Below are 12,715 nucleotides of genomic sequence, written 5' to 3' on the forward strand. Positions count from 1 at the left end.
CTTCATTTTCATATACCTGAACTACTGCAGTGTCCAGTCTCTCAATGTCACTGGTCTCTGGTTTCTTTGGATCATCTTCATTTATCTGTTTGAAAGCCTCCACATTGCTTTGCATTTCAGGACACTCGTCCTGTTTATAATCAGGTTTTGAGACTTCCTGCTCAGTAGCAGAATCTTCCACCCCCTTCACACTCGACTCAGATCGGGATGAGTCACTGACTTCAGCTTGGTCTGTCAGGTTTGCAAAACGGATTTCAGAATTCGCACTATCGAAAGAATGATCCATCAGATGTATTCCTGCAGGTTTAACCTCCTCTTCATTCAAGTTCTGAGCTCCTCTGACTTCAGATAAGCTGAAATGCTCATTCTGTTCCTCATTTGTAGACAACTCCTCATTTGGTGATGAATCTTTTGCTAACTCAACACAGCGCTCAGGTTCTGTGTGTTCTCCATGGTCTTCTTCTGTGGGTGTCTCTAGTTTCATAGGACACTCTAAGTAGTCTGATTTCACACGTGACTCATTCATCAAGTCACTGGCGTGAAAACTCCCCCACGGCTGTGACAAGTCAGTGTCCTCATCTCTTTCTTTACCTTCTGCATTTGTTTCAGAGTACACACTGGCAAGCTCATGTGGCATCTCCCTGACATTTGATTGGTTAATCAGTGGTTCACTGGAAGTTGGAAGGAAATTTGAACTATTTAACTCAGAGATGCCAACATGTGCAGTTTCTTTTCTTTCAATTTCATCAGTGGGAGATCTGTTCATTCCTTCCAGCATGGTTTCCACAGATTTCACATGCACATCTGTCTCTGTTAGTGATGAAACTATTGCTGTTTCAAAATCGTCAAAACCGACAGGTTCCTCTTCAGATTCAGCGACAGGATCCTTTACATGCTGTCGCCTTTTATTTCTACGAGTAGACCCCAGTTTTCTTCTGTTCACTGATGTGTTCAAATTGGTGTCAGTACTCTCCTTTGTAATGACAGAGCAATCCTGAAGCTGGGAGTCCAAATGAAGGGAGAAGTTCTCATTTTGAATATCTGCAAGTTCAGTATTTTGTTTGGGGTTGTTTTTGTCGGTGGTTACCTCTGGTGTCGTAGAAAACCTTGTGTCTACAGATTCTACATGTGACTCACCCTTCAAATAGTTGCCCTCCACATTCCCATCTTGCCTTAACAGGTCGGAAACTTCCTCTTTTCTCTTTTCATTTTCTGTCACACTGAGAGAGCGAATCAAGTCAGAGCTGCTAGCAATATTTTCTTTGATTTCCTCACTCTGAAGAATGGCCGCTGCACCAGTCACTTCCAGCATGGTTTCCACTAAGCCATAAGAATAAGATGGTTTGTCATCTTTATCGACGTGTTTATTTCCACTTTTAAGAATCGGAATTTCTGGGATGTCCTCTGGATTTTGTGTTGAAGGGTCCTGAACTTCACAAGAATAACCAGAGGTGGTGGACGAGCATAAAGAGCTGTCACGTGCTACAGATGAATCATGCTTGCTACCTTGATTATTTAACTCTTCCTGCCTCTCAGGTTGTGTTGTTTCGAGGGCTTCATTACCCTTGGTGTTTCCCTCAAGTTCCTGTCTAGGTTTGTGGTGTTTCTCAGTTGCTGAGTCCTTGACATGTTGCTGTTTATTTCTTCTTTTGGACCCCAGCTTTCTTCTGTTTGCTGAAGTAAGAGGCTGGGTTTCAGATAGTGAATTGTGAGAACTAGACGATACACTTAATGGTCCCGTATCTCCTTCTCGTTGTGGTACATTAGTATCGCCTGTTACATGGAACTCGGCTGCCTTGGGTGTTTCACTTTGGTTAACTACCAAGTGATGTGAATCAAGGCTTTGCTTTGTTCTTTGAGCAGACATGATCTCTAATCTTCCCTCCTAAAGCATGAGACATTAAGTAATGCAAGAGATCAAGTTCAGTTCTAACAGATATCAACTGAATCTAGTAAATTACTTGTCTTCAACTTGAATTAACTATTGAAACATAATAAAAAAAACACTATTAGCTCCCCTACAACCCACATACAGCAAACAAAATACCAGACACGATGCTTTTGTCACTATAAAAAAAAAAAATTGAAAACTTTAATTTCTTTTTTAAGAATAAACGCCAACAATGACATTAACATAAAGGTAAAATGGATCAGTTCATATTACATTTCAAGACCTTCTACATGGTTATTTGCCATATCTACTTACCCAAATCGGACACCTCTGTCATCTCGCATGAGCTGCTTTCTAATGTCAAGTCATCAGCTTCAGCTCAATGTTTCATACACGGGGGTGTTTCTATTCTGCAGCTAGGTCTGGAAACTTCCTGTGTGGGCCTCACACGCAACCTCTATCAACTACATGCAACAACATTTGGCACTTCCTGAATTTAGTCGAGCTTCATTTTCCATATTCAGATTTCATTAACGTACATGTCAAAGCTTTCCATACTATTAAACTTAAGTGTAAGCACCTGTTCAAACATTAAAAAGCATGAACAACAAGGAGTTTTGGACCTTGGAAAACATTTATTGAACAAGAAGTTTGACTGCATCAGCACATATTGTCAGAACTTCAGAGAATCAAGCAAATAATAAGAGTAAATGCTTTTGCTGAGTGACATAGGTAAGAAAAAAAGAATCACAGCTGAATTTTTTGTTTTCAAGATTAACCTGCATATTACAGCCCCAGTATTTACACCACTAGTTAAGAGTCTGTTTTTGTCACTGGTAAAAAGTATGCTCCTTTGACTGGCGATGCATTATTACAGTAACCAATTGTGATTTAAAGGTCAGCCAAGAAAAAGAAAACAAATAAAAGCATCACATGTAGTTTAATTCAGTTAGGCAGTTAAAAAGTAACAGGATAGAAACTTAAAACTAAATCCAGTAATTGATTTCATGACATGCAGGGTAAGAAAATTTTGATTCATGTAAACAGTGAATTCGATACCAAAAAAAGAAAAAGAAAGAAGTTTTTGTCGTCAATTTAACAGACTGCCATTACAACAAATGTAACAAGCGAACCTTAAACTGCTTCAAGCTGACAAACAAAATCTAAAAAGAAAAACGTGACTATAAAAATGTTGTATTTCCACAACCATAGCAGGATCCTGCAGACGAATCCTCTGAAGTTTTCATTTCCTCTCGTTAGACTGGGAATTACTGTAAAATACATGGACAAGTGAATAAATACAACATGATTGAGAGTAAGTTTAAAAGTAAACTGTTGCAGTCAGAAATAATACTCATGGCTGGTTTATATTTCTGTGTAGAATCAATGCAGAGCCTGCACCGTTGTGAGCATTTATAATGATGTGCTTCTGTATCTGTGTTACAACCACAAAGGGAGTTGGTAATGAGGTTTCTGAGCCAGTGTAGTTTTTTTGTGTATGTTGTAATTTATGATTCTAGTCGTTTGAAGAGCTAAGATTTTGTTCATGTGTTTCACTCCGTCATGTAATTTGAGTGTTTGACTTTTTCTTGTTTATGCTTGGGTGTGCTTGCCAAGACAAATTCCAATCAACTTTGTTGATATGGCACTAACATATTAATCCTTGAATCTACCTCACTGAGCAGATTGAGTGGGAGCCAATAAATGCTGAACACTTACGCAATAACTAGGGCATCAATTCTACGCAGAAGTATAAACTAGATTTATAAACTTACCTCCTTGACCGTGAGATGGATCGTGAGTGCTTACGATTCTTGTCTCTGGAAAGAGAACGGAATCTACGTCTGTCTCTTGAAACAGACCTGGAAGGGAAACCCAAAATTAATTTAAACATCAACAAAACACAAATTATCAATAGAAACTGAGGTTACACGCTTACCTGCTGCGACTGCGGCTCAGGCTCCTCCTCTTCGGGGATCTATGTTGTAGGTGAATTAAAAAGAATGAAATCAAAAATTACAACAGAATTAGAATTTCACGCGTTCCTGTCAGTAATGAAACCTCTTATATTCTCATCCTTTAAAGAGGCATGGGTTACACATGGAAACGTGGTTACACGTAGTTCCTTCTGTTTATAGAGGGATCATCTGCATCCATGAAATGCATCAAGATCAACTCATTAAAAAGGAAACTTTGGCCAATGAGCACAAATCACGAAGCCAGATTTCAGAATCTACAGCAAAGTCAGGGCTCGACATTAAGGCTTACCTGGGACAATTATGTCAAGCAGGAAAAACACTTTAAGATTATCTCTGCAATTACACTAAGTGGTTTTAACCAATGCTGGAGGCACACAGCCATTATGGTAGAAAACACTCCTTCAGTTGACCTGATGAGAAACTATGGTGCCTGTGGTCGTTTTCACTTTCACCAAAACCATTAGTAACTGACATGAGTTGACACTGAACGTCACTACAGAATAATCCTGATAACCTTTAAATTTTTAATGCAGGTTTTAATTAGAAAACCTTCGTGCTCAAGGTGGAAGGAAATTTTCATTGAAAAGTGAGCTACCATTAACAAAAAACTAAGTGCAACTTATTTCAGTCAAAATGGCTTAATGTCGAGCCATGAAAAGACACTGAACAGCCCATAAAAGTAAATTTTTGGCAAATTACAATTTGAAACTGACAGCAAAGTTCCATGACGCCAAGTTTTGACCTTACGATTTTGCAGCTCTGCACTGAAATTGCTCAATATTACATCACTGCAGAGGGAAAACTGTCAAGCAGCGCTGAAAGATAGATTAAGCATAAAACTACAAAAGAGCAGGATAAAAGAAACTTACTATTTTAGGGGATTTGGACAAGATAGAAATGACGCAAGGACGCCAGACTGATGGTGAGGGAGGTCGAATTGCAGAGAGGATTTGCCACATGATGCAAATGTTGGAGATATGAAGTTGCTCGGTGGCTGGTTGGAGGGAGTGGCTGTTGATGATTTTCCCTGCATTATTTGGGGGAGTTGGGGGATGGGATGAAAGCCATGGGCTGTTCCCGTTGATACAGTAGTTGTGTTGAGAATAGAAAGAGTATAGACGCTGATTGGTTGATAAAGCAGACCGCTGTCGACTGGGTTAAGGTTGGAGGAAGAAGAGGAGGATGCTGGGAACTGCATGCTCAGGAACCAATAGGTTGGTGGAACCTGCTGACTGGCGGAGCGCCTGGGTCATGTGACAACACCAGCCAAGCTGATTGGGGCTCGCTGGTCAGCAGTCACATGATGCTGAAAGAGGACTAGTTGACTGACTCAGATGGTGAGAAGCGTGGTGGTGACTCTGCAACGGGGTTCAGTTTTATTAATAGATGGCAACTGAACTCAAAGAAAACAAAATTTACACCTGCATAAAGTGATTCTAAAAAGTACCAATGAAAGTGTTAGATGGGTGATGAAAAACTAACTGTGCATCTCAAGATGTCCCCATAATTCAACATCACTTCATAAACAGCCAAGTGCTGACATAAGCTGCCAATAGACTCAGCTTTCTAACACAACATTGACACAGATAACAAATGAAAAAAAATACCTGATGACGGTGAAATAATGAAATTTTGTTTAAGAAAAGCATCACTCCAGTTAAGGTAGGATAAGATTTTTTGAAGGAGTCAAAAAGCAAATATTTACACTGTGTGAGGAATGTAAATCTGCTGTGTCATTTTTGCTTGACTCTTCATATGAGACCTTAAATAAAAAATATTAAATGAATTAACAACTGGGGAACCCTTACCTGCGTCTGACTGGAGGGCTACGTCGTCTTACATCATCACGGGGGCGTCTACCACCACCACCACCACCCCAGGATGGAGGAGGGCCACGGCTCCTAGAGCGCTTTTCCCCAGTGGACAACTCGACGCGTACTTTACAGCCACACATGTTTCTTAACAAAAAATTTATTATGAGTTAGAAACGGCAGTAAAATAAATAAGCACTTAAACACACAACTAAGATATGTGCTAACGGAATTACCTTCCATCCAGTTCTCTAACAGCGTCAGATGCATCTCTGGGATCTTCAAACTCTACAAAAGCAAAACCTGGTGGATTCCTGGCGACCCAAACACTTCTTAAAGGACCATAGTACCCAAAAGCCCTTTCTAATTCGGTCTTGTTTCCATTGTTTCCCAGATTTCCGACATAAACCTTGCAGTCCAGGGGACAGTCTCTGGTTAGAGCAGGATCTGAAACAAAGACAACCACAAACATGGAGGGTTACAATACACACGTTTGATGTTAGAAGGGCAATGTTGGCATTTCTCACGGGGGAGGAGAACATACAATTGAATAATAACGCTCATCAATTAACTATACTTATCACAAGACTTGGTAGCTAAGATTACACAAGTCAAGATAGCTAACAACCTCAGTTAAAACAAATATTGTGGAAAATCTCAAAGACCCTGGAAGCGAGATTCAGTTAGTCAGAGTAACAAGTATCAGGTCATCAGTTATCATACCTCCCATTTCACCAAAACAAATCCTCTTCTTCAAATAATTCGATGAACCTGAAAGGAAAGAAGAAACAAAGAGTTACAGCTGGTGCTCTCGGTACACACAGTCAAATTAAGTAAGTGGTCAAGTCCCTATGGAGGCTAATAAAACACTCCTAAACTGAATGATACCGCATGACAATATAATGTTAATTAAACAAACGTGTCCACATTGTTTTAGAAGCAGGGTGTTGGTTGTGGTAGCAATGGAATGTTTTGCATTTTACCGATAGGCGTGTCTCTAATTTTGCCTCCCGACTAATATCAAACACTAATAAACAAAAGAAACACCCTCTGTATGATTCAATACTGATCAACAGCGCCATAAAATACTTCCCTCAAAAAAAATGTTAATTGTTAAATAAGCATATCTGATCATCGCATGACTATTTATTAGACGGTAATAGTTTAACTTAAGCGCTGCTAAAACCCTGGAAACCGTGCGTGACGTTATGTTTCAACGCGAAACTGTCAGCATTAGCGCCACACTCCAATGCTACGGCTAGCTAGCAAACAAAAGTACCGTGGCGCGGTGTCGTTAGCTTGTGCGTACCAAGAGTTCCGGGTAACGTTGGACTTCATTTTCGCCCTTTTAGTCAACTTCCGTGCGTGTGCACACACAACAGATGACGTATTTACTTGTGTCCAACGTGCCGCACATTTTATAAAGTCTGGATTCACGCCACACCGTCCACGATGCAAACATTAAAGCCAAAATGTGGCAGCCACGGGACCTTGCGTGAAAGCTAGCAACTTTAGCATCGAGCACGACGACGCGGCTTTGAAGATATCTACTTTCCGAGTCTACGAATACACCGCGCAGGGACACGTGACACAAGGACAGCAATGAAAAACAAGCGGATTGAAATATTCAACACATTTAACTCACCTTTCAGTAGCTAAAGCTAAACGACGCTGTTGGCTGAAGAGCGCACGCCTCCGTGTTCGGCTGCTGGTAGCTTCACTTGTTGTTAGCGCCGGCGGCTGCTCAGCGGAAGAGAGTCACAACTGCGCTACTTCCGTCCTCTTCTTCTCTGTGTTTATTGGTGGATGGGGCGCAGCCAGAGAGCGCCACCTGCTGTACAGGAAAGGAGAGTCAAGGCCACGATACGGTAAATACACGGTAACATGGACTGTATAAAAAGGGGTAACATGAATATCCTGTTCGACTGTGAGCAGGTGTTCTTAGAGAAAACGTTTATCTAGTTACATCGTTTTAAGCAAGTTAAAGTCTTTTAGCTATTCTTTAAAAACTAATCTGCACAACAGCAACTCCAGAAAGACTATTTAGAAAGTTGTTTTGTAAATGTAGGCATGGCTGGAGCCTGGAATACTTGTTTTGTTTGTTTCACTATAATGTCAAAATGTAACACATGGAAGAACACAATATACATACACCCCTCTATATCTATATATATACCTACACACACACATACATATATACATACATATACATGCACATACTGTACACTTATACACACACACACACATATATATGTACAAATATTAACACATATATACACAAAAAGGAAAAGCCAAAGGAGACAAAGCAGAAAAGAATAAGATTAAAATAAATTGGAAAAAAAGGCAACCTCAGTCCCCGCTATCGACATCCCCTAGCGCTTAGGACATATCAATATAACTTTAAAAATGTATAAAGGGAGTCCAGATCAAAAACAAACGCTTCACTCTTTCATTTCAGAACATATATAATCTCCATATCGCAGAAATTTCGCATATCTCTCTCATCACCTGTGGCTTGTGTTGATTCCATGGTGAGGTGGTGTAGCGCTTAGCTTGAAGTAGACACATATCTACAAGTCTAGAATACTATAAGCCTAGACTATTAGCTTCCACAATTATTGGTATTGGGAGAACTCCATTAAAGTCATTTCTAAATCACTCTCACTATTTAGAGAGACAAAAGATCACTTTACCTTCAAAAATAGTGACTCAGCAGCCCGACTACGCTGTAATTTGTGAAAGTTATCACACACATAAGAGGCAATTTTACATAGCGTCTAGGCCTGCTTCTGATCTGGCATCGGCTGTAATAATCACAATCATTCAGCTAACACCATTACCCGTCCTCCTAAAAGTCAGCCACTTCAATTTTCCATGTACATTTCCTCCCATCTCCATCAGCACCTCCATCCACAGCAGTCTGTTTATAGACATGTAGAAAGACAGATACAGTAGAGGACATTATTAAACCTGATGGGAGATTTCAGAGTTACAGCACCTACAGGTACGGTCATGTAAAAGAAAAAAACATATATCGGGGATAAAAGCTGTAATAAGCTGTAATAAGGGAAATTAAGAAAATGACTACGGATTGCTAATGGTGTTGAAAGTACTCAAACATCTTACTTTAGTAAAAGTACAAATAAAAATACAAAAATGTACTCAAGTAAAAGTACCACAATACATTTTCTGCTTGAGTAAAAGTATTTTTTTTTGTATATACCTATATAACTATCAATAGTTAAAGTACTTGCAGCATGTGACCTTTTGCAATGGTCAACTACATCATTATGGCTGAGGTCGCGGAGGCGTTTTCCAAATCCATTTGGATGTTTCTTCACCAGTGAGAACCTGAAAATAAATCTAAGTACAGATACATGAATCATTTTCTTTGGTACAGTAATGAATTAATTGTACTTTGTTACATCCCACCACTGCAAAACAGGTACTTTTATTCATTTATATTTGGTAAATATATTTATATAAATATATATATAAAATGTTCCTCTCCTTTTGTACTTTTACTGAAGTAGGATTTGAAACCTTCATTGTCATTGCGTCAAGTACAACTACATTAGACGGCTGTCCTTGCCAGTGCACATGTTGAAGTAAAAGATCACATAGAAATAAAACCAACCCATATTGCACATTCATATTGCATCATGTACTTACTTGCCAGTACAGATAGTATGCCATGTAATAATTTGATGTTTAATGTTGACATGAAATACAAACTTTCTTTGTGCAGTTTGACCTTAAAGACAGAAAACATTTACCGTCAGCCATTGAGGTTGTTCTGGAACAAAATTAAATCAACAGTGCTGGAGGGTTATTGCTCAATCGTAGACAAGCGACACCACAAACGACCCCTTGTGACTGTTGAGATATGTGGTCAGATACACTACACGCGCTTCCTGTATAGAGACACATTCAAGAAGTTGTGCTGAGCAGAGGAAAAATGTAAGTACTGACATTTTTGTGCGTCTCCGACCATGAACCCAACCTCTCAGGACATGTGTAGCGCAAACACTTGTAGATAAATAGTTTGTCGTCACACCAGCTCTGAACGCCGATTTCTTTTATCTGTGATCAAATTTATGATCAAAGTAATGATGCAGTCAACCTGAACATTCTTATGTAAACCAAATTGTCCCGCAGCGTTGTGTGTAGTAATTGTTTAGCTATTTCCTGAAATTTTTAAGACACAGTTCTTACTGTAATTGTGTGAATTGAAAATTGTATCCGAGCAATTAGTCATAAACACGTCTCAGTGATTTACGATTGTCAGACATGACAGATGTAATTGCTACTTGCTCCCTGTAACAGTTACCAGCTCATTTAATGAAGAATAATCACTCCCATTAACACAAGTTAGATTGAAGTGTTTCTGCAGGAAGGAAAGAAGTGATCCAATTTATTATTGTTCAAATAAATAAACAAATGAATAAATAAATCAATAAAATATAAATAAAAATACAATCACTACTACCGCTATACTACTACTTCTAATAATAATAATAATAATAATAATAATAATAATAATAATAATAAAAATGTTGTTTCTGTTATATTGTCTATGCGTAAATACATACACTTAGCTTAACTGCTTATTAGGTGCATCCAGTGAAAAGTAATGCAGCCTAATGTAATAGGCCCTGCTACAAATCCTTCCTCCACAGTGCTCAGTTTTTGTTATAACGGTTTCAGAGATATGCTCATTCAACTGTATGATTATTTTGCATGAAGTAGTTTGTGATGATGTTGAAAACTATTGAAGGAAACCAATGTGTTCTTTTTACTCCACATTTGTAATCACAGTTACAGAGAAGATTCACATTACTTAACCATGTTTTTCAATGATATCTGTGAGAGTACAGACTGAATTCTCGTGTCATTTTCCACGGTAAACATCTCAAAATCATGTTTATTTGCAATGATTGTAAAATTACGAGTATCAAGGTTACGAAAAATTGTTACGTGGTGTCCAGTATTATACAGACAAAACATTACAGTTATGGTAGTAAAAAAATACAGTCGCAGTGAAATAATGTTAGTGTTTGAACTGTAGCATAAACGGAAAGAAATGTCAGACAAATATATAAAGCAATCGAGACAGGAGGAGCCACACATCTGGAAGTCTTTCACATCTGTAATCTAACTGTGTGTCCATCATGCAGGAGAGTGATCCAGTGCCAAGGATTGCAGTCGTGTGAGGGGAAACATTCTCAGAAAAGCAAATCAAATGACATATTACGTCAAATGACATTTATATATGAACGCAGGCCACTGTTATTTCTAAGACCACTAAGTGGATTTCAACCACTGTTGTCTGAATCTAAGTGCATTTACTTAAGCAATGTACTTAAATTCAAAACCTTTCTGTCACTTAATACGTCTGATTAATTACATTTCAGGGAGAAATGCATACTTCAAACCGTCGGTATGTGAAAACTATACCTAGTCGTTACTTTGCAGACTGAGTTTCTAAATGGATTACAGATGATTATGAGTTCTCAGTAATAATCCAATACTATATTACATAACAACACCGTAGAGGGCATTCTACTTTTATAATGGTCATTTTATTTTTACATATCAAGTGCATTTTCTCATGATACTTTTAATTCGAGTGTAATACATCTACTTTATTTGATGTATTCTACAGTGTTTTACTGCTGCATTGACTTGTGTAAACTATCTAAATACCCCTTTCACCTCTGACATCTGTTTAATCATTTATCTGATTAACCAGATTTTTATAAAGTCATCATAAGTGATTAAAGGGGGAAAAAAACGTTTTAGTAATACAATAGAATCATTTAACATTCAAGCTGATGTGATTAAGAGGTTCCTCCTGTTAGTTACTGTTTCCCGGTGTTCTTCCTCATCAGCAGCAGCGAGGAATCATTTATTTAGGGTCCTTGGCAGACACAGCGGTAAAGAACTTGTACTTCAAGGGGGCAAAAGTTCACGGATAAAAGGGATCACTCAGGAGATTACTCCCATGTACGTAACAAGGATGCCTAGAACACAAACAAAGAGCATTATGTTGCTCAGCTTTATTTCCGTCGCAGCCCGCATGTGTGAGTCTGCTGCCTTATTTTCCACCACTGGTCTTTTCTAAATCAACAAATGAAGAGTTAAAGCTCAGTTTGTTTTCTTTTGTATGGACCCCCCCACCCCCCTTGCTGCCGTACGATTCCCCTTTTAGCCGTTGTAAATGAAACATCCTTTTTTTTTTTTTTTTCATGCATCCACTCAGGGCAGTGTTTTTCAATCAGATTAGTACAGCACATTCTGTTCTGTTTCACTTCCTGATGACTGTGCAGCCTGTATCCCTGCATGAACTCACCCGCGTGCTTCTGGTTACACCAAGACACTCATTCAGACAGACGCACTCTTGCAGCTGCCTGTTAGATTTTAATACTACATACCATATTCAGTAAATGTGTGTAGGTAAATATGAAGAGTGCAAACTGTTTATTGGTTTATTATAAGAAAGAATACAAGAGTTTTTTTTTTAGAGAAAACTAATATAGAATCTTTTACAAGAAGAAGTAAGTTTCCCCGAAGCCAAGTTAAACAGTATAAATCTATACACATATATATATATATATATATATATATATATATTTGCTAAACATGTTCATTATAGCCTTTGTAATAGCTGATTTAGCTAATAGTTTTCTACCACACTGTGGCTTTCACTGGAACAGAAACAAGATGCTCATGGTGTTTCAGGAAGGAAGACAACAGCTCAGGCCGTGTGTCAATACAGAAATCTATTCATACATGTGAGTTCAGCTCAGGTCACTTGTGTTCACATTTGTCCACATGCAGGACGAAGTGCCAACAAAGCTACCAGGACACCGCAGTTCAGACCAGTGTTTGAGAAAACAAACATGTCCCTGCCTGAGATGGAGTCAACTGCTTTTAGCGAGTTCAAAGTAAAAAAAAAAAAAGTCTGTATATTTACTGTTAAAAGCTTCAGGTGGGTGGAGGTGCGTGACGAGGGCTGGCTGTGTTTTTGCGTG

General features: G+C 38.7%; 1 protein-coding gene across 2 annotated transcripts; it reads right to left on the reverse strand.

Moving 5' to 3' along the window:
* Nucleotides 1-2,503: 2,503 nt before the first annotated feature.
* srsf3a (serine and arginine rich splicing factor 3a) lies at nt 2,504-7,513 on the reverse strand. Of its 2 annotated transcripts, none has more exons than XM_034586387.1 (7): nt 7,327-7,513; nt 6,405-6,452; nt 5,918-6,128; nt 5,679-5,828; nt 3,831-3,869; nt 3,627-3,753; nt 2,504-3,218 (listed from the first exon to the last, which is right to left on the reverse strand). In XM_034586387.1, exons 2-6 carry the CDS (start codon nt 6,409-6,411, stop codon nt 3,663-3,665), a joined length of 498 nt encoding a protein of 165 aa, XP_034442278.1. In that variant the 5' UTR covers nt 6,412-6,452; nt 7,327-7,513; the 3' UTR covers nt 2,504-3,218; nt 3,627-3,662. The 2 variants fall into 2 exon arrangements, with proteins under 2 accessions (XP_034442278.1, XP_034442277.1); XM_034586386.1 differs by having other exon boundaries at nt 2,504-3,162; nt 3,667-3,753; nt 7,327-7,511.
* Between the last annotated feature and the right edge of the window lie 5,202 nt (nt 7,514-12,715).

This window comes from Hippoglossus hippoglossus, chromosome 5 (genome assembly GCF_009819705.1).
Source record: "Hippoglossus hippoglossus isolate fHipHip1 chromosome 5, fHipHip1.pri, whole genome shotgun sequence".
NCBI lineage: Eukaryota > Metazoa > Chordata > Actinopteri > Pleuronectiformes > Pleuronectidae > Hippoglossus > Hippoglossus hippoglossus.

Excerpts from the sequence above, each read along its gene's own strand:
- srsf3a (XM_034586386.1), bottom strand. Across the intron at positions 3,870-5,678 it reads AGCCCTCCAGTCAGACGCAG|ATCCCCGAAGAGGAGGAGCC; the intron begins GTAAGGGTTCCC and ends CCTACAACATAG. Across the intron at positions 3,754-3,830 it reads CTGAGCCGCAGTCGCAGCAG|GTCTGTTTCAAGAGACAGAC; the intron begins GTAAGCGTGTAA and ends TTTCCCTTCCAG.